Source organism: Manis javanica, chromosome 16 (assembly GCF_040802235.1).
Source record: "Manis javanica isolate MJ-LG chromosome 16, MJ_LKY, whole genome shotgun sequence".
NCBI classification, from domain to species: domain Eukaryota; kingdom Metazoa; phylum Chordata; class Mammalia; order Pholidota; family Manidae; genus Manis; species Manis javanica.
This window is the reverse complement of record NC_133171.1, coordinates 55,075,814-55,102,765: the sequence shown is the minus strand read 5'-3', so window position 1 is coordinate 55,102,765 and position 26,952 is coordinate 55,075,814. Positions and strand designations below refer to the sequence as shown.

Below are 26,952 nucleotides of genomic sequence, written 5' to 3'. Positions count from 1 at the left end.
CATATACCCTTGCCCAGGGGTCTATACTTCTCTTCTGGTTGTAGCTTAATACTAGATATTTTTTTAATGGGGGAGGGGACATTTTTAAAAATGGATTTAGTAATGATTGACTTTTCCAACTCTTGAGAGTTTTGTGTGTTACAGATTTTAACTTAATTTGGTCCACCAAGAATATAGATTCTAGATTGCTTGTATCTTAACCTGTAAGAAAGAATCAGTAGGGAATGTGACTAAGACAAGGGAGAGTTCTGTAGAGGTAACATTCTCATCAATGGGTACAGCTGATTGTTCTTCTGAAACAGTGGTAGGATCAGATCCTGAGCTTTGTGTGATAGCAAAAGTGCCTTCAGCCTAACAACTCCTTGTGCTGTCTAGATTAACCTGACCACTTCCCCCCGTTCCTCCATCAGTGCAGTGAAGGTCCCTTGCGTACAGAATAAGATGCTGCCCAGTTTTTGCTCGTTTATTCTCCACCACATCCACACACATCTGGAATTCCACCCACTCAACATTTTTCTGGCACACAGAACACAGAGAAGGGAGAAGATGCAGGAAGGGTCCAAATGTAACTAGACTTTATATATTTTATTTGAGCCTCATCTAACAGAGATGGGGAGAGTAAGTTAGAGATGGTCTGATAAAAACCCCAGAGTTTGTGAGGTATGCAAAGGAAGAAATCCTTTGCTAGAACATCTGCTGAAGGTAAAATGAGGTGAGCCTGGAGAGGGAATTCAGAAACAATTTTTGGTGTTTAGTGTTGTGATCTGGGAGCGAATCCCACTGCTGAGCCAGGAAGAAGGCCAGCAGGTGGAGGAGGTCCACAGCAAGTACTGCTGGTTCGTAACTCACCGAAGGTCTCCGACTAAGTGACCCCATTTGGGTGGGGGGGACTTGCCAGGGGAATCTGACCCATTATGCAATCTAGGGATCCTTAAGTTCATGGCCCTTGGATGAATATAAATTCATAGGTTGATGTCTCCCTTCCACTGACCGTGTGCTGTGTTGAGTCTCAGTTGGGGAGTTGGGAGGCATAGACTGATACACAGGACAATATTGCTGCAGACGATAAGACTGACTCTTTGGCCTGGATGTGGCCTTGGGCTTGGGCCCTGTCTCGACCTCTGCTTCAGGCTCCAGCTCAGATTCAGGTTCTATCTTGTGGTCTAAGTCTAGGTCCAGATCCAGCCCAGTCTCTTGTTCTGATTCCAGCATGGACTCCAAATCCATATCTAGCTCTGACTCCTCTTCCGTTACTGTTACTGGCCTCTGCATTGTGGAGAAGCCTGGACTTGCATTTTTTGGGATTCCTAGAAGACTGATGCCTATGTTATGTCTTGACTCTTCATTCTGAAACACACACAATTAGATGGATTAAACTTTCCAATTAAACATAACTTTCTAACAGTCAAGGAATTTCAGAATATAGCAGAACTTAAGGTACCAGAAATTATGGGTTCCTGACCAAGTAGAGAATATTTTCAGCCTAAATCTGCTTTTCATTTTTATTTCACTCTCTAGTACCTGTTACTCACTATTCTTCAGGCTCAATCAACCCATAACTTCTGATTTCTCTGGCTTTTCTAGCTAGCCTGGATTTCATGGTCAACCATTTAAACAGCAATGGCCTTGGAAGCATTCTGAAACATCATGTCTTCTTGATTTTACTTGTCTTTTCAAGCCCCAGTTTAATCCTTGGCAGGGCATGTAAGGCCCTTCATGACCTGGCCTGTTGCCATCTTTAGCTTTATCTCCATCTGTAGTCACTACCCTTTTCTGTAGCCATAACATTAACCAAAGATGCCTCACAACTGTTTACCTTTGCTCATGCTGTTCCCTGTGCCTACCCTGTCCTTCTCCATCTTGTCCACATTACACTTATTCATCATTCCAGATTCAGATCAGAGATGACCAACCAGGATCAGAGTTCCCTTTGTGTTCCAACTGTACCTTACTCATGCTTCTATCATAGTGCCAGTATCGTATTGCCTGATTTATTTACAAATCTCTCTCTTCTCTTAGATTCTAAGCTCCTGGAGGTAGGGCAGTGCCTGGTTCTTGATGTCCTCAGCACCAGGTACTGAGCCTGTCACATAGCAGGTGGCTTGTAGGCTTGGGGAATCAACCTTGCAGCAGCATTCCATAAAATAAATAGCTTTCACCTTTCCTGAAACATTTTCTTCTCCTCCACCATATGAGCTCTCTTGTTCTTCCTCCTTCCTTCTTGGCTGCTTCTTCTTGGTGCCTTTGTTTTCTCCTCTACTTCTCCTGGGCTTCTAAATTTTATCATGCCCCAGGGCTTGTTCTGGGGCCCTTCTCTCTTCCATCTATGCTTTCCTCAGAGACGATTTTATTTAGTCTCATAATTTTCATTATCATCGATGTGCCAATGACCTTTTGGTCATAACCCTTCCCTTGGTCTTCTGGTTCATATATCCACTTCCATTCTTGACATCTCCACTTGGATGTTAATAGGCATCTTGAATTTAACATGAGAAATAGAACTTGATCCTCTCCTAGTCTTCCCTAACTTAAATGCTAGAAAAAAATAGACATATTCAATACCAAGTCTTAATATTAATCCTGGTAAGAATATTAGTAAACTAGAAAAGTACTTTTTAAAAACATGGTTAGTACAATGTCTATCTTAAGTCAACTGTCACCACTAGCCTTAATAGACATAAGATGCTTTCCTCATTAAATTCAGGAGTAAGGCAAGACTCAGCACTATTTGTTGAATTGTTCTGGGTGGATTACCTAATGCCATAAAATATGATACTGAAAGAAGGGATCTAACAATTGGAAAATAAGATATTTATATTATTGTAGAAAACATTTTTCTATCTAGGAAACTCAAGAGAATTAACAATGAAACCTTTTAGGACTAGTAAAATATTGCACAAGGGTGGCCAAATAATTTAAAAAATCAATAGGTTTCTTATATGGTAGCAATTGCAGTTAGAAAATATAGTGGAAAAGATTATTCATTTAAAAAAGGAATAAAAATGTGAAACATAAAGTATAAACTATCTAACATTTGTTTATGTGAAGAAAGTCACAATACCTTACTATGAATGCAGCATTTAAAAAGACTGAATAAATGTAGAGACATATGTTCCTGCATGGGAAGACTAAACACTGTAAAGATACCAGTTTTCAAATTATTTTTTATTTTTGATGCAATTCTAATGAAAATTCCAATGTTTTTTTTGTGTGTGTGTGGAGGGGGGAACCTGACAAAAGATTCAGAAGTTTGTTTGGAAGAATAAATTGGTGAGAATGACTTAGCAAATTTTTTAATAGAGCACCGATGACACAGAACTTCTTAACCAAATGTTTAAATGTATTATAAAGCAGCAGTACTAAAAGGGTGTGATACTGAGGCTATGCAGAACAATGAAACCAAAAACTAAGCTAGAAATAGACTTTAGTTTTCACAAGAAAATTATATTTTATGAAAACAGCATCTCAAATCAGTGGAGGAAAGAAGGCTTATTCAATAAATGGGATAGCTCAAAATGACAAGTTTATAGATAAAAAGTAAATATTACCCTTCAACATCATACACTGAAATATATCCTAACTAGATTAAAGGTACGGTATATAAAAACTTAAAACATAAAAATCTAGAAGAAGATATAAATTATTATTAACTTTCCAAGTGAAAATGACATGCTGAACTAAAAGCAATTGACAATTACAAAGGGAAAGATTAATATAAGAAAGACTTTATCATATGTAAAAGCAAATATGTCAAGTGTACCCTAATTATAAATAAAATAGATAAACTTCCACTTATAATAAAGACAGACCAACACCACTCCCCACTACTACCCCTCAACCCCTCCCCCACACCACCACTAAGAACAACTAGAAGAGCTAGGTAAAATATTTTAGAACTTCTGCTTGAAGTCACCATAAAGCTAACAAGATCATGAAAAGCTACCAGGCAAAGATTTAGGAAAAGGTAGAAATCTAGAGAGGTGAATCTGGTATTTGGAGACACTTTTATGAGGGTATTTAATGATCTGGAAGTGGCACGTATATCTTAAGCAGTGCTTTTGATGGCTTTAAGGGCTTACGGTTCCCACAGACTGCCACTGGGCTTTGGGACATCTCATGGCCTAGAATACCTCAAGTCCTGAAATCAAACCCAACTGGCTTTGAATTGCTCGTGCCTCCAAGTACCTGGCAAAACCATCAAATTCTGTCTAGAAGAAAAATGCAATCCTGGGCCTCAAATTATTTCTATAAACATTTTCCAAATATAATGTCTGGCACACACCCAAAGATTACTAGGTACATTAGACTTTGATAATGAAGGATGCATACGAAATTTCTTAAGGCAGTACTTCTCAAAGTGTGGCTTATGTTCCATTAACATCAACATTTCCTAGTGACTTTTTAGCAATGGAAATTCTCAGGCTCCACCCCAAACTCACTGATTCAGAAATTCAGAGTCTTAGGGCATAGAGGGACCTAGCAGTCTGTGTTATGACAGAATATTTTGGCAATTGTGGTGTATTCTAAAGTTGAAGAACCACTGGAAGTCCCTAACATAAGCAGGAGGACCTCTGGCCAGAGATATTGTCCAGAGAATTCTTGCTCCAGATAGGGGTGGACCTGATACTGAGGTTTCTTCCAATTGAAAGGCTTTGTGATTCTATGATTTTCTAAATGGGAATGAACTATAGATCAGAATAGAAAAAAAAATATGGTCAAATCTAGCTATCAGGGAAAAAAGTTGTGCTGGATAAGCAGAGGCACATAACCTCTGAAAATTCTCAACAAAGCAAGAGAAATACTTGAAAAAACATTCTTTAAAAAAATAAAATGAGGAAAAAGGTCACATTTTAAAAGCCTGGTTGTCTTCTTAAAGTTTAAAAAAGACACTTACTACTCTGGTAATACTTCTCTAGTCATAAAAAATTCAAACGCTGAAATCTGTAAGTCAAAGAATCAGGGGTTTAATTAAAAAATAATTTCTAGTCTTTAGATAATATTTTTGTTCCCATCTGTTCTTTAATTTCCCTGTTTTTGGGAAACCTTAGAGGCTAATTTGAAGACAGTGAAGCAGGCCCAGCTTTTTACTTAGAATTTATAAATGGCTAAAAATTTCTGGCTTATAAATCATTCTTTGCAGTTGGTCAGGTTGAGTATATCACATATTACTCACAATGTAAATAATAACCTAAGTGAGACTGGCAGATCTTTACCTCTGCTACTTCATCAGCTTTATCATTCATTCCCAGGGTGGCGCAGGGGGTAGATTCTAAAGGTATAGCTAGGGGAGATACTTAAAACATTTAGTGATTGGAATAGTACTGGCAATAACCAAGCTTGCTGTAAAAGTATCCTAGAGGCCTCTGCTGGGTCATGTAACACTCTCTTCAGTTGGGAGAGGGTCCTGAATGGCATGCAAATGCCATGGCAGTGGGGCAACTTGGACTCAGGTCTGCTGCTATGTACCAACTGGCAAGGGAGCATTTCAACATCTCAGAGTTTGGCACAACCATATTCAAAAGCCTTCCCTGGATGTTGCTCATCTCCATCTGGTCAGGCATCTCCCCACACCTCATTCCCAACTCACTCCCCACCCTCATGGTTCACGTCATCTGACCTTGTCTGTTTCTGAGTAGGTTTCCTGTATCACTGTCTCCGATTCATCCACGCTTAACTCAGAGGACTCTGGAAACTTCCTTGACAAGGCAAACAGCACAGCGTCATGGAGCGTGAGGAACAGCTGGGCCTTGGTGATGCCAGCGTCAAAGAAGTCATTCCTCTCAAAGTCCCTGACCACAGAAGCTACAATCCAAACCCCAAACACACACAGGGTCAGACACTCGGAGAGGAGAACACCCAGGGTGCCAAACACGGCCCTCTCATAGGGGGAAAGCTACTCACAGTGACATCCTGAAATGAGCACCAAAATGTTGGCGTTTTGGAAAGCATTGCACATCTGCAGGGAGAGAGTAAGCCAGTGTTAGAGATTTTCACACTGACTGGAGAAGGATCTTCTAATTAGCTGAGTTGTAAATCCCTTTGGTCACTCACTTGTCTGTGGTATGTGTAACTTTGCATTCCAGTTCAGCTCTATAAACACTTGATGAGCGGATTTTTATATGCCTGGAAATGTCTGAAGTTCTTGGAATACAGGAGACTAAGACAGTTTCATGTGGGTGAGGAGTGAGAGGGAAAGTTGCCCACAGTCTCAAGAGGGGAAACAGTCCACAACAAGAGATGATGTTCATGTGAGGACAGTGCTAGGACAGAGACAGGCAGAGGCATGAGGGGCACACAGTGGACAGTCCCATGGACAACCGTATCTTGGTGTCATTGCCTAGTATTTGCATGTGACCCCCTTCTCCCTGCAGTTCACTGAGCAGAGGAGGCAACACATGGCACAGAGATGGTCAAGCAGTAGAGTAGGGAGTGGAATTCGGGACTCTGCAGGTCATATTCAGAGCTGCTCTGTGAAGTTGCATTTGACTTTAGTAAAACATCATATACTTAGTAGTATCAGATTAATAAACCTCAGATACTGGCCTCAAGGTTACCTCAGCCAGTACATATGCTCTGGGGCAATAAATCTTAAAAGTTTAATTCAAAGTAAGTCAATATTTACCTTAATAGTCTATGATTGGATAGACTCTAGCCTGAGCACTAGATAAAATGTCAAAAGAAACAAAACACAGACTCTACTTCTTTCACTACTGAGAGGAAACATGAAAGTTATTCTTCATCATCTGATAAATCATAAAGTCATTTGGTAAAGAGTCACTATGGAGATCCTTTAAATGACAAGCAGGGGAAGAGGGAATCCTATTATTAGGAAGCAGCTTAAATCAAATAGTTGTCAAAGAACTACTGCGGGGATTTTTCTTAAGTAAGTTTAAGCTTTCAGTTAGAAAGTAAACAAAACAATGATTTTCTCTAATAAGGTGGTATAGAGAAATTACAGAAACAATGAAGAAACCTGTATTTTTAAACTATTAAAAGTACATCATGAATCTCTGACGGCTGTAAAGCAAAGGTATCTGACGTTGTCTCCATGTTGTGGCTGGAGCAGAAAGTTGCCCACAGAGGCCAGGTGTGGATGGGTCATCCCAGGACCAGCACATACAGTGCCTGCCCAAGAAAGGAAGGCAAGAGGGGAGAGAGGAGAGGACAGCATGGCACCACTGTGCTACAGAACGTGGTGGGAGTGATACAGAGTCAGACCCTGAGTTCCAGTGCTGAACAGGCCGCTGACTAGCTGTGAGCCTGGGACTCTGAGGGGGAAATGTGGCTCCTCTCTCAGGACTGTTGTGAGAATTAAATGAGGTAGTGTGTATAAATGTGCCCAACTCTGTCTGGCATGTAGTAGGCATTCAGTAATGTAGGCTGAATGAAATCTGAAATAACAACTACTGTGCAAGCCTGGGAGAAGAGAGCATAGCCCAGCAGCACAACCTAAGATGGAAAAGCCCCAAAGCCAGTCTTAGACTTGAGTCCAAAAATGGGATGGAAAAAAAATCTTGTGTTGGGAAAACCCTTAATAGTAATCTCTTCCAAGCCTTGCATTTCATAGATGAGGAAACCAATACCCTGTGCAATTCAGTAAGTTACCTCAGGTCAGATGGACAGTGAGCGGTAACACTGGGTCAGCGCATGCACACAGACCACCAACCAGAGTTCTTCATGCTGTAAGAGGCTTCCTATTGCCTCAGACGGAAGAGGAGCTGGACTCAGGAGAGAAGCATTTTCCTTCAGGACTATGAAGGTTTGATGAAATAGGATCTGAGTACGAAAGAAATCAGCCAGAGAAGCCAAAAAAGAGCTGGAAAGTGAGTGTTTAGAATGTTTAAACTGCAGCCATTGCCAACAGTAGAAAAGAATGAGATAGACGGCTGTCAGCTGGGATAAGCTGTCTGAAAGACACCGTACTTACGAGACACTGAACAGTAAAAGCAATGTGGTCCGTTGTGCATCTAAACTGTCCCTATTCCATAAGGAAAAAGATGAAAAATGTCAGAGAAACCAGAGAGTGGGAGAGAAGCCTGGACTCAGGGACAAAATTTTTGATGGAAAAAATCTTCCCTGCCCATTTCACCCACAGATGCAGGCAATGAAGAGGGAACTGGGGAAGATCCTATAGGTTCTGGACCAGGCAGTCCCAGGCTTTGGGTATCATTATATCACAGCTTCTTTAAGTCTGAGTGCTTTTTACAATGTCTAGCTCAGAGCAGTTCCTTTAATAGTGAAGAATTCTTGATGAGTTTTTCTGTAGCATTTGGGCACATTCCTTGGAGATTTGCAGCTAACTCCCAGGATGCACTGGGAGTTGCTGGATGTGACACAGATTGCTGTTTCAGTGGTGCTAAAAGTTTCCTATTTTTCATTCCTTGAGAAATAATACATCATGCTTAAAGAACCAACCAGTTCAGTAAATCAAGGGTGAGTTCATTTCCATTTTAACCTTTAACTGTCTTCAGTGTCTGCATTTCTAGTGGCCTGGGAGTCACATAGCAGCTGATCAATGACTAACAGGATTCAGTCAGGATCAGGGTAGGATGGTGGCAGCAGGAGGGGATCAGAGCCCTTGTTAAAGCCTCCTCTGTACTTACCTGCCTTAATGTGACTGAAGCCTGTGAATCCACAAAATGCACCATGGAGAAATCCAGGATGATGGTGTGGGCGCCGGTTGGAAGCGATACCTCTGAGTGAGGGACGGGCAAACTACTCTCCCCTTGATTTTCAGAAGCTTTGGGCAGTGCCATCAAGTCTTTTCTGGAGGGATTCTTAGGCAGCTGAGTTTTCTCCACCTCCTCACAGTTTTGCCCACAATTCCTCTGAGATGTGGAAGATATTATGTAGGGTTGTTGGTCATCTGACATAGCTTGGCTCATGTTCACGCTCTCGAACCGTGAGCAGTGGATCAGGTTAATGGGGGATGTATCGTGGTCCTGTTTGCTTTCAAATCTCTCTGTGTAAACAATCTGGGTAAACAGAATTAGGGGAGGATGGTATACAATCCAAACAAGGACTGGGAGTACCTGCAACTGTACTGTTCCCATCTATCACTCAACTCCCTCTCTCTTAGGAAACTTCTCTGCAGACTAGGTACTGTACACTTTTGGCTTGGATATCTCACTTTACTTCAAGCTTGTGACTCAAACCCCATTTATCTCTCCTTATCCTTACCACTCATAGCATCCCCTGCCAACTTCCTTCTGTGCATCAGTGACATTATTATTGTTGTAGTGAGCCAGATTTTAAATGATCTTTGATTTATTCCTTTCCCTCACTCCTGGGTTCTGGATTATAATTAGTTTCCAATGGCCAATAATACTTTGAAGTATTTCTTCCATTAGTCCCTTTTCTCAACACCTCCTTCTTTTTGTTTCAAATTCAGGTACATACAATAAAGTGCATAAAACTTGGTATACACAATGAGGTATCACCTCACACCAATCAGAATGGCCGCTATCAAGAAGACAAGAATTAACATGTGTTGGTAAGGATGTGGAGAAAAGGGAAGCCTCCTATACTGTTGGTGGGAATGTAAATTGGTCCAGTCACTGGGGAAAACAACACGGAGTGTCCTCAAAAAACTAAAAATAGAAATACCATATATATGACCCAGCAATTCCACTTCCGGGAATTTAAGCAAAGAAAACAAAATCATTAATTAGAAAAGATACATGTACACTTATGTTCATTGCAGCATTATTTACAATAGCAAAGACGTGGAAGCAACCCAAGTGCCTGTCAATAGATGAATGGATAAAGAAGATGTGGTTACATGTATATAATGGAATATTACTCAGCCATAAAAAAGAAAGAAATCTTGCCATTTGTGACAACAAGGATGGACCTAGAGGGTATCATGCTAAGTGAAATGTCAGGCAGAGGAAGACAAATGCCCTATGATTTCACTTATTTGTGGAATCTGAAAAGCAAAACAAACAAAAAAGAAGTAGACCCACAAATATAGACAACAGACTGTTGGTTACAATAGGGATGGGAGACTGGGGATGAGTGAAATAGGTAAAGGGGATAAAGACATACAAACTACAGATTGTAAATAAGTTAGACATAGGAATGGAATCACAACATAGAGAATATAAACAATAATATTGTAATATCTTGGTATGATAATGGGACGATTATACTTATTGCAGCAAGCGTCTTGTGATGTATATAATCACTGAGTCACTGTACTATGCCTTTGAAACCGACATAATATTGTATGTCAACTGTATTCCAATTAAAAAAAAGAGGGAAGAAATCCTTGGTGTACAGCTTGATGAATTTTGGCATATGCATATACACTCATGTAACCATCAACCAGATCAAACAATAAAACAATCTAATTTTTTTCTGTTTCACCTATTTCACCCATCCCCACCTCTAGGCAACCACCAGTCTGTTCTCTGTGTCTATGAGTTTATTTCAGTTTTGTTTGTTTTTGATTCCACATATAAATGAAATCATAAGGCATTTGTATTTCTCAGTCTGCCTTATTTCATTTGGCATAATGCCTTCAAGGTCCATCCATGTTGTTGCATATGGCAGGATTTCATTCGTTTTTATGGCTGAGTAATATTCCATGTATACTAGTAACCACATTTTTTCAATCCATGCATCTGTTGACAGGCATTTAGGTTGTTTACATATTTTGGCTATTGTATACAATGAATACTGTGATAAATATAAGAATGCATTTATCTTCAGATTAGCAATTTTTGTTTTCTTTGGGCAAATTCCCTGAAGTGGAATTGCTGGATAATATGGTATTTCTATTTTTAGTGTTTTGAGGAGCTTCTATACTGCTTTCCATGATGGCTGCATCAATTTGCCATCCCACTGAGAGTGTATATCAGCATCTCCTTCCTTTATCAGTGAAGACAGTCTTCTGTCAGATTTCCTTAGGAAGACGATATGATTTGAGCAGGGCTATCTTTACCTTTCACTCTTTCATTACCCCTGAGAGGTCTGTCATACCTGCTATAGCTTAAGGACAGTACCAAGCACCAGGAATATAATGGCATGCAAGATGTGAGTCATAATTCTGTAGTCACTGGGATCAGAGTCTACCTGAGGGGAGGGCACGTGACCATTAAAAGGATAACAAACAACACATATGGACAAGAACTATAAGGCACATGAAAAAAAATGAAAAAAATTCATTTGTTAGAGTGGTTTAATTTGGGGTGATGTTTCTCCCCTTATTCACAGTTTCAGTAACCCATAATCATCTGTGGTCTGGACGCAGATGATCCTCCTTCTGATATGTGGTTACAAGATCAATGGTAGCCTAAGGCTACATCACAAACGCCGAAGTCATTCACCTCACTCCATCTCATCACATAGACAGGGTATCATCTCACATCATCACAAGAAGAGGGTGAGGACAGTGTAGTAAGAAGTTTTGAGAGAGAAAGACCACATTTATGTAACTTTCATTATAGTATATTGTTATGATTGTTCTATTTTATTACTCATTATTGCTGTTGATCTCTTACTGTGCCAAATTTACAAATTAAACTTTATCATAGGTGTGGAAAAAAACATAGTATATATGTTATATAGAAACAAAACATAGTATATATAGGATCTGATACTGTCTGCATTTTCAGGCTAAAGATAGTATTCACTGGAGGTCTTGGAACATAACCTCCCTGGATAAAGGGAGACTATATATTGTATAGCAAAGGAGTGGTATGGACAGATAACAATATTACAGTTTAAAGGGGAGAGGTGTTTCCGAAGGCTGGAAGGTATCTGAGGCCAGGCCTCTGGGGGACAGCTGGGGACTGGCTCAGTAACAGGGAGAGGCAAGTTCCCCTAAGCAGAAGGAAACCTCTGAGAGCCTTCCTTTTCTCTCTACTTTACACTGTTGTCTTTCAAAGGCTTTCACAATCCACTCGTGCTGTGTCAGCCTGAACTTACTTCCCAGGCCAAGCCTCTTATCTGAGGACCCTGTGTTTATTTCTGCCTCAATATCTTTGGCCAAGCCTATCCACCGACTGCGAGTCCTCTTTTTTCTTACCTGATAGAAATGCAAATTTCTCTCTCCTGCCCCAGCTCAAGTCCATTCCACCAATAAGTTTCCCTGGCTTTTTGAGTTCATGCCCATCTCTCTTTACCTGAAGTCTTAAGAGTTGGAATCTAAACACACAGTTTAGAATATAACAGCATACTATAGCTATGGTTTACTATCCTACCTATTTCATCACTTTTAAGATGCTCCACTATTTTTTTGTACTATCAAGAAAAACCACTTCAAATTAAACTATGCCAGGCCATCAATTGCAGAATGCACCTATATTTCAGAAATGTGAAAAAAAAGCTATTTTAGGATTGATAAAATGCAATAATGCCTCATATGTTACATTAATAGAGTTGTCTCCCTAGTTTGATTTTAAACTCTATGAATTGCTTCAAAGCAATCCTGTGATTTTGAGGGGCTATAGGTGGTTAGTGTAGGTCAAACAAGATGGGCTATGAGTTGATAAATCTTAAAGTGGATGATGGGTACATAGAGGCTCATTATGTGACTAGATAGCTAGGCAGAAAAAGTGTTAATGGGGAATTTAGAGCGAGAGTTAACATTTCTCTGCTGAATTGTTTTGTAGAATAAGATGTTCAAGGAAGAGCAGGCCTCAGGTAGGTAGTTTGTAAATGTTACTGCAGGAGCTTCCCTGACAGCTTCTGGGGATCCCCTCCCTGTCACCAAGGACTGAGAGTTCTGGCCAATGGCTACCCATCTCCTGAACACCAATCAGAATTGTGCTGAGTTTTCACCTCATTTGCACAATTTATGTACTAACTTGAATTGTACTGAGTGTTCTATGCCTATCAGAGAGCTGCCCTGTGCTTAGCTGAGGGAGACACTGCTTTGGGAGCTATTCCCAGTGCTCTCCTTTCTTGCTGCAAGTAATAAACTTTGCTTTCTTACAATCTGGCTCAGGTGAGCCTGAGGAGCTGCTGACACAAAGAGCCGACCTTCGCAGGAAGCTGCATGGACACCCACGAAGAGCTGCTCACACCTGCAGAGAGCTGCTAACACTCACTAAGAGATGATGCTCCTTGAGAGCTGACACTCAGCAAGAGGTGAACTGAGAGTGAGAAATGAACCCCTTCTGCTCTGTTATGATTATACTTGTCTCTCCTTTTGTATGTGTTCAAATTTTTCCATGAAAAAAACGTTTTTTTAAAGAAAGAACAACCTGGATGAACTTCGAGGACTTTGTACTAAGTGAAATAAGCCAGTCACAAAAATACAAATCCTGCATGATTCCACAAGGTGTCTGGAATAGTCAGATTCATAGAAACAAAGCAGAATGGTGGTTGCCAGGGGCTGGGAGGAGGAAGAAATCCGGAGTCATTCTTTGATGGGTGCAGTTCCAGTTTTGCAAGATGAAAATGTTCTGGAAATAGATGGTAGTGATGGTAGCACCAAAATGTGGATTACATTTAACATTACTGGTAAATTTTATGTTAGGTGTGTTTTTTTACCATGATAATAATAAAAAATACCTGAATACAGAGATCCTTAAAAATTCTTTTTCCTTTTTCATAGTGTCACAGTACTGGGCACATAATAGGAGCTCAATAAATATGAGATGATCTTATTCTACTCTAAAGTGTTTTTGCTGATGTCCTATAAATACCTTCTATAATACTCAGTGCACTATGGATACAAATAAAAATTAGACAGAGTGTTAATTCTGTCCTGTTGGCAGGGAAATTGGTATTTTCATGGAGCTCACTAGAACCTACGCTCCACTAGGGTGTATGGGAACGAGAGTGGGCGCTTGGTGTTTGCAGATGCGTATGTAAGGAGGGTGACAGGAGAGGTCTGTGTGGGGGGAAGTAATCTGTGTGTGTGTGTGTGTGTGTGTGTGTGTGTGTGTGTGTGTGTGTGGACAGAGCTGCCCCTCCAAGGTGTAGGTTAGACTGGGTGAAAGTCTCCAAAGCTAGAACTGAGAAGCCCTGCTCTGAGGAAAGGAAATACTTAGACCAAATCTGAGTTGGAAATAATGAACACTTTGTAACTCATCAGCTAAGATAATCTTCAAACGCTGTAAAATCCCATGGGTGCCATCTGCCCCCCACCCCCACCACCATTTCCCTGGTCACAGGCAAGCATCAGGAAACCCTGGCAGACCCCTGAGAGCCCCAGCCACACTGACTCTGCTGTAGTTGGAATTAGATAACAATCTTTAACTGGCTTATTTTTAGAAAACTAAAGCCAGGCAGCTAAAAGTCAAGGTAATCGATACAACTAGGGAATAATCTCAATATGCAAACTCTGTGCTCAGAAGAGGCACTAGCCGTTGAGTAGGGACTCAAGAGAGTCAGACCGTCTCCTCCTGCCTAGGTCAAGAACTGAACCTTAAAGGGTAACCTGTGCCTTCATTAATGAGTAGAAATCTGATTTCTAATTACCACAGTCCATCTAAGAATCAAAATCCCTTAGGGGATTTAGATTTTCTTTTTTTCCTAGAAAACTACTCATACACTTCTTTATAAAATGTGGGGGGAAATGCAGAAAAGGAGAGGTGTTTCGAACCCTGGCTGGTGGCTCCAGTTCATTACAGCTGCAGAAACACTGACAAATCTTCTCTTCCTGGAAGCCAGCTTCATTTCGATTAAACAAGCTGAAAACTTCTTCTTCTTTAAGAGGTACCCTTACCATTTCAATCTGGAAGATAGGAGAGGCCTCGTACAGGTGGTGAGTGGTGGAAGAGAGGGGTTCCGAGGAGGCAGAGGGGAGGATAGCTGTTACCTCTTTTAATAGCTTGTGCTTTAGGTGGTAAACATTGACAAATGTAATGGAGTTGCAGCACTGGAAGATTTTCACCCCAGGAATGTTTGTAACCTGCAAGACAAAGGTGAAGTCAAGGGAAATTTATAAGCTTTTTTACAGAGTAAGAAAAAGTCTTTAGAACATTCTGGGGAGTCTGAATTCTTCTTTATAAGAGGCAAGGATGGAAACAAATTCCTTCCTCCCATTTTTCACCCCATGCTTTTCCTTTCTTCTTCCCCCTCCATTTTTTCACTCTTCTCTTTTCCTTGACCTTTCCCTACTAAAGTACATTTTAAAATTACCCTTAGGTGGCTGCAGTACTCTAGGGATTTCCCTTTTAATTTGCCTGCCTCTACCATCATGCATCAATTTTCCCTTCTTGGTAAATGCGCATCTGTAGTGTAGCAAACAACAGCAAAGGGATTTTGAAGAAAAATTAAACAGGAGGCCTGGTCCACCCCATCCTTTGGGAAAAGGAGTGGGTTGATTTGGATTCTTACCTCCTGGTAGTCACTGATGCTTCTGTAAATGTTGGTGTTAGGGATCTGACCCAGGAGGAGAATCTTAGTTCTGAAAAGAAATGCATTTGCCTTCAGGCCATTACCAGCCGTACCTTGCCTGGGCCATCCTCCTACCACCTGAGACAAAGTACCTGTGTGACTGAAGAGTGATGACAAAGAAGGCAAAAGCTACTGAAATGAGCAGTCCAAAGTCCAGCCCCAGGAAAATGGCAGATATGAATGTCACCATCCAAATAATCTTATGGAAAAGCAGAAGAGAAAAGGAAGGCCGTGATAAGAAGCAGAATTGAGAGAATCACCAGTCCTATCTCTTAATTTACCTTCACCCTCTCCCAACACCAGGGATTTAGAGAACCAATTCCTCAGCCATGTGGACTGATGCCTTCACAAATGATTTGGTCCCAAGATTGCCCAGCAAATTTTTTTATGCATCCTTGGTCACTTCCTTCAATTCTCTCTCGAAACTTCAGTTTCGTTGCATGTAAAATAGGCATAATAATATCTACTTTATAGGCTTTTTGAAATTAGAATTACCATTGGTAAGGCCACCCAGAACAGTCACTGAATGCTAGTTGCTATTTTAAGATCTATAAGAGTTATTGCGAATCTTTAACAGCTTTTTCAAGCCCTTACCCCACCACCTTCTACATCATTTCAGCAAGTGATTAGAATGTCATCTTCACAGAGAAGATGGATGAAACTTCCTTAAGTATTTATTTACTTCCCTCTCCACCTGTGTTAGTTAGTATCTGCCCTTAACTCTCCCCCGTTCTCCCAGTCCTACCGGAAGTGTTATCCCTCCTCCTAGGACGAGAAGCTCTACCTGTGCACTAGACCACATACCCTTTTAGCTCCTCAGGATTAACTCCAAAACTAATCCTCTTTTGCATCTCTTTGCCTGTACTGGTTCCCTCTCCTCTCATTGTATTATATCCCCTCCACCTTTAAAAAAAAATTTCTTGCTGTTTCCTGTTTCTGTCCCTGAGTTTGGGGCTCTAGAGAGAAGGAGGGTGGTTCATCGGCTATTCTGCCTGACATGACACTGCCTTCTCTCATTAGGAGTTGTGTCTCCATCCTGGAATGTATTTACATTAACTGGATTGAAAGTCATTCAAAGAAGCAATGTATGACAAACCCTTCTTACTAGATTTGCATGTAACTGTAGCCACTTAATTTTGCATAGCTGGAATGAGGCCTCAGTATTTCCATGCACCAACAACTTTGGCTGCTTTTTTTAAGCTTGGGTATTCAGCATCCAAGAATGGCAAGTGTCCTTCATGTTGATGTCTTTCTTTCTCTCCAACCTTCCCCTTTGTCCTTCCCCACCTTAGCCAGTGTGTCTACACTTACACAGTCATATTGGTTCTGTCTCCAGAGATTGGGTAGGTTGTAAATGGTTTGAAGATAGGGTAGTATGTTGCTCAGGATGACACCAGCCACCACAGCCTGTGGGGAAAAGCACAGCCTCATATTCCCTTCAGGGACAAAACTCCTAAATCTCCGTAACCACAAAAAGTTAGCCTTGCCACTCAGAGATATTAGGCATTGATTTTTGTGAAAATTCACAATTCTATTCATTGTCTAATCAAATAAATTCTCCACATTTTTCTCTGCTCTCCTCCATAATTTGTCAAAAGGACAAGATAAGGTGAGACCATGGCCAAGGCCTGATTGATTTGGCCAGTAAAGTCACAACAAGTCCCTGTTAGGTTCAGGCCATTGGTTACTTACACTACTAGTGAGAGAAAAGTAGCCAAAGATTGCATTATCTAGTCCCTTCGGTTCAGGTGTTGTCACTTTTGATGTATGGGACAAGACTCGCTAGGAGCTGACACATTTGACTACTTGGCCTTACTTTGTCTAGATTGGGTGAAATATCTGTGACCAACATTGCCTTGAAACCATTCTCAGGTGGGATGACAAATGAAGGAAACTTTCACTCCCAGAGATTCTAAAAGCATTTCAGTTCAAATTTAATCATGGTACACTATAATTATTTCAATAATAAGATACCATCTTTTGTCTGTCAAATTAAATTTAGCAAATTTAAAACATTGAAAACACCCCATGTATATGGTTGTTGAGTATAAAAGGGTACTGTACTTTTGGAAAATAATTCAGTTATGTATCAAGAAATGCTGATATACTGTCACAGAGTTTTATTTTACTTTTAGAAATTTATCCTAAATATGGAAAAGGGTAGATGTACAGAATTACTCATTGTTATGTTATTTGTAATAACAAAAACTCATGCAACCTAATTTTCCAGTAAGAAAACTATTAAATAAGTTATAGTATGGAGGAGCATGCTATATATTAAAACAAGAACACAAAAGTGTATGCCTTGATATGTATGTACTATATGTATATAATTGTACAATTATGCAAAGTAATATCCAGTCATACAAAATAACATTGGTTAGATATATGACAAAATATTAATAGTGGTGTATTTGTGATTATGGATGACATTTTTACCTATTATGAATTCTCCATAGTTTAAAAAATAAGCATGTTGATTTACATTTCCCTGTATGACCCCGGAAGATGACTGGTTAGCCAGAGACAGGTAAGATTCCTCAAGGGAAGAACAACCTAAGACAGGCACAGTCGCAGGGGGGCCATCAGGTGAGAAATTGGGGATCAACAGAGGTGAGGCTTAGAACCTCACCCCCCCTGTTTTGAGAGAAATCTTCTGCATCCGTGGATGTTTTATTGCCCTTGTCTAGCTTGGATTAACACTTAGTCTACAGGCACACACCTGATCATCTAAATTTGCTCTCTTACAGCACTAAACTATGTTTTCTACCTTTATCTTGCATCTACCTACCACTTCAGCATTTTATGAAAAAATAATAATAATAATAAGGGAGAAATGTGGGATTCACATATAAATCAAGTATAAAAATCGAACAAATATTCATATTTGACATGATTGTTTATAGTTCATAATGTGTGATCAAAACTGAAAGTTTCTGTGATGACTGCCCTTGTACTGTTTACCATGTAAGAACTTATTCACTATGTAAGAACTTGTTCACCATGTAAGAACTTGTTTGTTATGCTTCAGAAGATTGGAGACTGACAAGAATTAGGCTTGGGGTGGATTAATGATTGTACATTGAGCATTGAGTCCCCTATACAGAATTTTATTGTTGTTAACAACCATTTGATCAATAAATATGAGAGATGCCCTATCAAAAAAAAAATAAGCATGTTGACCCCATAAAAATACAAAGAATTATTAGAGAATATTATGAAAATCTATATGCTAACAAGCGGGAAAATCTAGAAGAAATGGACAACTTCCTAGAAAAATACAGCCTTCCAAGACTGGCCAAGGAGAAACAGAAAATCTAAACAGACCAATTACTAGCAACGAAATTGAATTGGTAATCAAAAAACTACCCAAGAACAAAACCCCCAGTCCAGATGGATTCACCGCTGAATTTTTTTAGACTTATAGAGAAGACATAATACCCATTCTCCTTAAAGCTTTCCAAAAAATAGAAAAGGAGGGAATACTTCCAAACTCATTCTATGACGCCAGTATCACTTGAATACCAAAATCAGGCAAAACACGACAAAAAAAGAAAATTACAGACCAACATCCCTGATGAACATAGACGCAAAAATATTCAACAAAATTTTAGCACACCGAATTCAAACATACATCAAAAGGATCATACACCATGACCAAGTGGAATTCATCTCAGGGATGCAAGTATGGTACAATATTCAAAAATCTATCAACATCATCCACCACATAAACAAAAAGGACAAAAACCACATGACCATCTCCATAGATGCTGAAAAACCATTTGACAAAATACAACATCCATTCATGATAAAAACTCTCAACAAAATGGGCAGAGAGGGCAAGTACCTCAACATAATAAAGGCCATATATGACAAACCCACAGCCAACATCATACTTAACAGCGAGAAGCTAAAAGCTTTTCCTCTGAGATCGGGAACCAGACAGGGATGCCCACTCTCCCCACTGTTATTCAACATAGTACTGGAGGTCCTAGCCATGGCAATCAGACAAAACAAAGAAATACAAGGAATCCAGATTGGTAATGAAGAAGCCCAATTGTCACTATTTGCAGATGACATGATATTGTACATAAAAAACCCTAAAGACTCCACTCCAAAACTACTAGAACTAATACTGAAATTCAGCAAAGTTGCAGGATACAAAATTAATGCACAGAAATCTGTTGCATTACAATACACTAACTATGAACTAGCAGAAAGAGAAATCAGGAAAACAATTTCATTCACAGTTGCATCAAAAAAGAATAAAATAACTAGGAATAAACCTAATCAAGGAAGTGAAAGATTTATACCCTGAAAACTACAAGACACTCTTAAGAGAAATTAAAGAGGACACTAACAAATGGAAACTCATCCCATGCTCTTGGCTAGGAAGAATTAATATTGTCAAAATAGCCATCCTGCCTAAAGCAATCTATAGATTCAATGCAATCCCTATCAAAATACCAACAGCATTCTTCAATGAACTGGAACAAATAGCTCTAAAATTCATATGGAACCACCAAAGACCCCAAATAGTCAAAGCAATCCTGAGAAGAAAGAATAAAGCAGGGGGGATCTCACTTCCCAACTTCAAGCTCTCCTACAAAGCCACAGTAATGAAGACAGAGCCACAGACCAGTGGAACAGAATAGAAAGTCAAGATATTAACCCAAACATGTATGGTCAATTAATATATGATAAAGGAGCCATGGATATACAATGGGGAAATGACAGCCTCTTCAACAACTGGTGTTGGCAAAACTGGACAACTACATGCAAAAGAATGAAACTGGATTACTGTCTAACCCCATACACAAAAATAAATTCGCAATGGATCAAAGACCTGAATGTAAGTCATGAAACCATAAAACTCTTAGAAAAAAACATAGGCAAAAATCTCTTGGACATAAACATGAGCAACTTCTTCATGAACATATCTCCCCAGGCAAGGGAAACAAAAGCAAAAATGAACAAATCGGACTATACCAAGCTGAAAAGCTTCTGTGCAGCAAAGGACACCACCAAGAGAACAAAAAGGCATCCTACAGTATGGGAGAATATATTCATAAATGACAGATCCGATAAAGGGTTGACATCCAAAATATATAAAGAGCTCACACACCTCAACAAACAAAAAGCAAATAATGCAATTAAAAAATGGGCACAGGATCTGAACAGACAGTTCTCCAAAGAAGAAATTCAGATGGCCAACAGGCACGTGAAAACATGCTCCATGTCGCTAATCATCAGATAAATGCAAAGTAAAACCGCAATGAAATATTACAATCACCTCATACCAGGGAGAATGGCCAACATTCAAAAGACAAACAACAACAAATGTTCATGAGGATGTGGAGAAAGAGGAACCCTCCTACACTGCTGGTGGGAATGTAAACTAGTTCAACCATTGTGGAAAGCAGGATGGAGGTTCCTCAGAAAGCTCAAAATAGAAGTACCATTTGACCCAGGATTTCCACTTCTAGGAATTTACCCTAAGAATACAGCAGCCCAGTTTGAAAAAGACAGATGCACTCCTATGTTTATTGCAGCACTATTTACAATAGCCAAGACATGGAAGCAACCTAAGTGTCCATCAGCAGATGAATGGATAAAGATGATGTGGTACATATACACAATAGAATATTATTCAGCCATAAGAAGAAAACAAATCCTACCATTTGCAACAACATGGATGTAGCTAGACAGTATTGTGCTCAGTGAAATAAGCCAGGTGGAGAAAGACAAGTACCAAATAATTTCACTCATATGTGGAGTATAAGAACAAAGAAAAAACTGAAGGAACAAAACAGCAGCAGAATCACAGAACCCAAGAATGGACTAACAGTTATGAAGGGGAAAGGGACTGGGAAGGATGGGTGGGAAGGGAGGGATAAAGGGGGGTGGAAAGAAAGGGGCATCACGATTAGCATGTATAATGTGGGAGGAGGCACAGGGAGGGCTGTGCAACACAAAGAAGTCAAGTAGTGAGCCTACAGCATCTTACTACACTGATGGACAGTGACTGTAATGGGGTTTTTGGGGGAACTTGGTAAAGGAGGGAGCCTAGTAAACATAATGTTCCTCATGTAATTGTAGATTAATGATGCCAAAAAAATGGCTAAAGGGAACATTGAGGAAATTTAAAAGGAAATTGTGGTCACTGAGCAGTGATGTATATTTGTATCTTGGAACAAATGGATTATACCTAGTATTTAATACACCTGGTATCTCTAAGTGCAAGGTAATCAGTCTCACACAAAGGGAAGAAATAGCACATAAGCAGGTAGAGGCATCCCAGCTGAACATGGAATTAAAACTCAACTTTCAGAATCTGTCTTCTAGTGTTGTGCACTAACCAGGAGGCCATGTGGCAGCAGTAGGGAGATTGAGTTCATATGAATGCAGAGCGAGGCCTTCTGGAAAGGGCTTAGAAAAACAGATGGCATGAATGCACAGTGAGTCCGAGCCTGTGTTGGTAATGGGTGTTCTGGCATCTGAAGTCTATTTTGGTCATCTTTAACTGAATCTTTACTTACAAAGCTTACTTTATAGCTTATACAATAAATAGATTAATGAGGAGAATAATAATGATAATAACTAACGTTTCTTGAGTGCTTATTAATTCAACACTATTCTCTATTATGTATATATATATTATCTTATTTAGCTCCCAATTTTGGGGGGGTAGATGCTATTACTTTAAAGGAAGGGCACTAGAGATAGACTGGGGCCAGCAGTGGGGACCAGCTGAGTGCACTTCTCACCAAGGTGCAATCTGGGGATCAGGCCTTTCTAGTCTTAGTTATTTGATCAGTTCTACTTACATTCGGCAGTTTGTAGAAGAAGTGTCCCACCTTCACAATCAGGAGCAGCATTACACCCGCGCCTACCAGAGACGCAAACTGAGGAGACAGAGCCGGTTGGAGAGAGAGAGTCAGGAACGTATTCATTCCTGTCTGCAGCTGAAGCCTTCTGCTTGGCGAGAAGCATGTCATTTTTTTCTTAAAAGAAGTTGAGTGCAATCATCCAGCACACGTGCTTTTCTGTTGAACTGACATTTTCAGGTCTTGTCAAAGTGCTAAACACATACTAGGTACATGGTAAATACTTGTTGAATGAACCCATGAATGCTTTCAGAAAAGTTTCAAATTGCAAATTGTCTTGGGTATTTCAGTCTTTATTGCCATATCTTTGTGCTATGAATCTGAAGTCTCCTAAAATCCGACTTGCACTCCCTCCTAACTTTAACCCTTGGTTTAGAAAAGCCCCAGTAAAACTTGTCACTGTCAGCCTTAAAATCTCAACCATTCCACTTCCCATTACAATAAGTATTCCATCCCTCACTCTTCTGTTTGGAGCTTGTAGTACTGCTTCCTCTTAAAAATATAATGATAACCACTTCTGATTTTCCTTCTTCAGTTTCTCTCTGCTTCATTACAATAAAAAAAAGTTACCAATGTGAGTCAGGGCTGTACCTAGCAGCTCGGGATCCAGTCCCAGCTGGGCTGACTACTCTGGGCTCAGTGTTTACTTGGTAAGAAGTGATTGGCAAATACACGTAGAAAGTTAAGAAACATACTTCACAATCCCTTTACAATCAATCTCAAGGCTCTCTGGACATAGTCTTGAACTCATTATATTCTCTATTGATTAATTTCCACTGTTTAACCTCCTGACAATGAAACATACTATAAAGCATTGTCATTTCCCCCTGTGATGGGGGATGAGGTGAGGAATGAAACTGTAACCACAAATGAAAACAATGGCATATATGAGCAAGAACTGAAGGAATCCCTCAAATCTAAACCGTTAAATGACCGCTCAGCACTGATTCTCTAAATTTCCTTTTTGTTTCTTAGGTGTGGAAAAACAACAACAAATCTTCCTACCAGTTTTCCTCTCACAGCTCACTGCTATTTGCCGTATAAATGTACCACTGAAAATAATGGCAATGAAATCAACAGCCTACTTCCTTCTGTCCCCTCCCAGCCGATGTGGGCAAGTTTTGAGCCCCACGAGAGTCGTGTAGGGAGAAGGATTCAAGAAGCTGCATCACTGTACCTGAAACTTGGGAAGTTCTACCGGCAAACATTTTATGTGCTGTGGAACTGAAATAGGTTAACAGAGGCTGTAAGCACCTCCAGCCACTGAACATACCAGTCTGTTGTTGGGTCTCATTTAAGGCTCCAGCCTCAGGGGGTCTTTGTTGGCACTACAGAAAAAAATTACTTTGCTTCACCCAGGAACATCTGTGAGGACTTTTCCCTTCGACCACTTCTTTGCTCCACAGTTCTGAGTATTTTTAAGGAAGCAAAGATGGGCAGATGACAAAATAAGCTGCATGAATCTTAGATTAAAATGAGTACAGATCAGACATTGAATCCCATAAAATTTCTGCTCAGAGAAAGGGGGGCCTGCCAATAATTGTGTGTCTCCCTTGGCTGCACACACAAATGAGTGGGCTTTGGGATCAGAGGATCATCTTCGGTGGTACTGTGCCTGAGAAAGATGCTTGATGGCTCTCAGAATCTTGGACTGAGTGCCTGACTAGGGTCTAAAGTCAGCAAGCAGGTAGAACTTGACATGTCATACATGTTTTTCTGCCCTGATTTTCCATTACTCTCGCAGCCTTTCTTGAGCAAAGACGGACTCTGCCTTCTCTCTGGACACTCAAGGCAATGTGAGTTCCCACAAGCCACAGCCACTATTTAGCTGCAGATCCTCAGACACCAGTTACTCCGGAAGTGTGGGTTCCATGAAGTAGGACAGTAGATTGCCAAGCACTGGCTGGGGCTCTAGAAACCTAGAGTAGAATTTGATTTTTGAGCATCTGAAGTGACAGGCACTATGAGATGGGTACTATTGTCATCTAATTTAATTCTCCCAACTGAAAAGTTATCCTTATCCCCAGTTTACAGATGAGGACTAGAGCTTCAGGAAGCAAAAGTAACTTGCCCAAGGTCACACATCTAGGAACCATTGAGTCAGGTTTCAATCCACCTGATGGACTGACTCCAACATCCAGGATCTCTCCACTGCTCCATCTGCTTCCTCTAGTAAGAACATAACACATTTCTTTCTTTTATAGTAACTCATTTTTTAAGCATTTCTGGGAGCCCAGGGACAATGCAATAAGGCCCATTCTTGGGAATCAGAGAACAAGGAAAGGAACCCAATCATGGGGAACAGAGAAGCACATGGTCAGAACTGGATGAGCAGGAAGATAGAGTGGTGGACAGCCCAGCTGACCACAGGCCTGGGGCTCTCACATCCCTTCTGCCCCAGGCCTGCCAACACTTCAGACCCAGGCCATGGCTGGAAGGATCGATAGTTTTGCCACAACCAGTGAAGGCTGAATGAGTCTCAGAGGCCTTTGCTGGTCCAGATCAGCAACTCAAGTGTGAAGGTTGGGTCGCTCCAACGGATGAGGCCAGGGGCCAGCAGCATTCTCTGCTTGAATCAGCGATTTGCACTGGGAAAATGAGGGTCTCAGGGAAGAGCTGACCAGCATCCCTTTGAGGTGTGCATTTTGTTCAACAAGCTAAAAGCGACTCTGAGGTTGCCTGAAGTCTGTCTTCCTTCCCTCCATCTATGCATATCCTAACCCTCTTTCAATAATCCATGAAAGTTCTGATTCACCATTTTCCTTCTTACAATATTTATTGCACTTATTCTGCACTTAATTTTGCTTACACTGCCACTTAGTTTTTCCCAACTGCATTTATCTCTTCTCCCAAAATTTATGTTGTGCTTTTATAATGAATAAACAAAGTATGTTGTCAAAAGCTAAGGGGAATTAATGTCTGGAACTGCCATTTACACTATTTGTCTTATGAAATCCTCCAATTTTGACCACAAGGTTTTCTCATACTTGCACTGAATAACCTTTTTAAACATAACCCAACTTCCTTTTGTCAAACAGTAGTGGAAAAGAGCTACACCTTAAAGGCCAGCGGTCTGGCAGAAGCTCTATGAGAACAAAACTCAGTTCACATAAAATGATACAACATTGTCTTATTCTAGATACATGCTCTGGCCCCTGCCTTATCTTCTGACTTTTATTAGATTTCACCTTATAGTCCATCTATATTTACCCATGGACTGTGACAATTCATCTTTACCCATTAAAATTTAGGGTCCAGTCCTCTGACACTTCAGCTTCTGACCATGGCTATACTTTCCTACAATGCTTCTGCACCCTAAGCTTGTCTTTGACTTCTGTCACTGTTTCTCTGCCTTCTGAACCCTGATCAATTCCCTAGGTGCACCCAAGGTCAGTTCTGATCATTCTTTGACATCTCATCATGCTTCATAGTTGAAATGGGATACCTCTCATGGTGTAAAGTTATAACTTTTATCTAATGAGTTCAAAACTCATGAATATTGGACTTACCAAATTTCAGGCCTGCAGCTAGACAAAGAGTTTGCCTTATAGAACCTTCTCTAGCACCATCCCCAACTCTCTCTCTCCCCTCCCACACACCATACCTATACTTTACTCATTTGGAAGAGCTGAACAGAGTCTGACCTAGATAATTTTCTCTTATATAGAGGAAGAACATTTATAAATTCTCTAGGCTCACCTAGATAAAGACCTTACTATTTATCATGAAAGCCTCTTGCCGTGCATGCCCTTTGAGGAAGTCAGGAAGGTTTCTAGTTCTGCTGCCAGGATGGATAAAGTTGTATTATTGATTTCTCAGACTAAGACTGAGAATATATTTCCCCATAGAAAAACCGTTAATAGGTGATGGTTAGTTTACCTGAAATAGTATCTTTTAGTTATTTTACATGGGGAATGGGGCTTTGTGAGGTAACATATAGAAAACTCTCACAGCGAATAACATTTCAGTAGAAAATGACTTTCAAGGGGAAAAATCTCTTTTAAGATAAAATCTAAGCAAAAATAAAGGCAAGCATGAAATACAAATTCTTCTAAGAGATTTCCCCAACAAGCGTAACATTAAAACAGCAACATGATTGAACTGATATAACCCCTTCTATGACTATATGTATGGATAGATATAAATATCTTTTTTATATTAGAGATCAAATTCTATTTCAACACACCTGTTGTCTTCCTCCAGATTTATCCTGGATAATAGTCCTGATAACAGCACCAGTAAACACACAAGATCTGAAAAATGAACTGACGACATTGCAAAGGCCGATGGCTATTAAATCCTATAAAGAAATGGCAAACACTTTAGGCCCACTATTTGTGGAAGAATGCTGATCTGAATTTGAATTAATGATATACTGTCTATTTCCTGTATATGAAGATAGGTTGTTTATACCATTCCAAGTAACACTGAAATATTTTCAGAACACAAGGATGGCAAATCTGATTTCTAGATTAACTTGAATTTTCATTTAAGCTAGTGATCATAAGGAAAGCAATTTTTCAGTGAGAAAATGAGACTTTTGCTTATTGTTCTCTTTCACATAATCACCAGAACAGAGAGAAACAGTATAATTTTTCCCCCTTTCTTCTATGCTATCCTGAAAGTCAATGTGGGGCACCTCTTGCTTTCATGTGTCCCTTTTGGGTCCTAGGGAAAAGGCCAAACTCAGAATAGTTGGAGACTTACAAAA

The 26,952-nt window shown here is 40.1% G+C and overlaps 1 protein-coding gene across 4 annotated transcripts in view; it reads right to left on the bottom strand.

Annotated features, from left to right (window-relative positions):
- Nucleotides 1-543: 543 nt before the first annotated feature.
- Nucleotides 544-26,952, bottom strand: part of SLC26A8 (solute carrier family 26 member 8) — a 67,257-nt gene continuing 40,848 nt past the window's right edge. For 3 of the 4 annotated variants that reach the window (XM_073224118.1, XM_073224119.1, XM_073224120.1), the window contains 11 exons: nucleotides 26,428-26,541; nucleotides 22,182-22,259; nucleotides 16,666-16,761; nucleotides 15,447-15,553; nucleotides 15,295-15,364; nucleotides 14,774-14,866; nucleotides 14,558-14,689; nucleotides 8,604-8,975; nucleotides 5,902-5,956; nucleotides 5,618-5,802; nucleotides 544-1,347 (listed from right to left, as the gene is read on the bottom strand). In XM_073224118.1, coding sequence (XP_073080219.1) covers nucleotides 922-1,347; nucleotides 5,618-5,802; nucleotides 5,902-5,956; nucleotides 8,604-8,975; nucleotides 14,558-14,689; nucleotides 14,774-14,866; nucleotides 15,295-15,364; nucleotides 15,447-15,553; nucleotides 16,666-16,761; nucleotides 22,182-22,259; nucleotides 26,428-26,541 — 1,728 coding nt within the window. In that variant the 3' untranslated portion in view covers nucleotides 544-921. Of the gene's footprint in view, nucleotides 1,348-2,159; nucleotides 2,536-5,617; nucleotides 5,803-5,901; nucleotides 5,957-8,603; nucleotides 8,976-14,557; nucleotides 14,690-14,773; nucleotides 14,867-15,294; nucleotides 15,365-15,446; nucleotides 15,554-16,665; nucleotides 16,762-22,181; nucleotides 22,260-26,427; nucleotides 26,542-26,952 lie in introns of all 4 variants that reach the window. The other variant, XR_012126020.1, reaches the window with a different exon arrangement.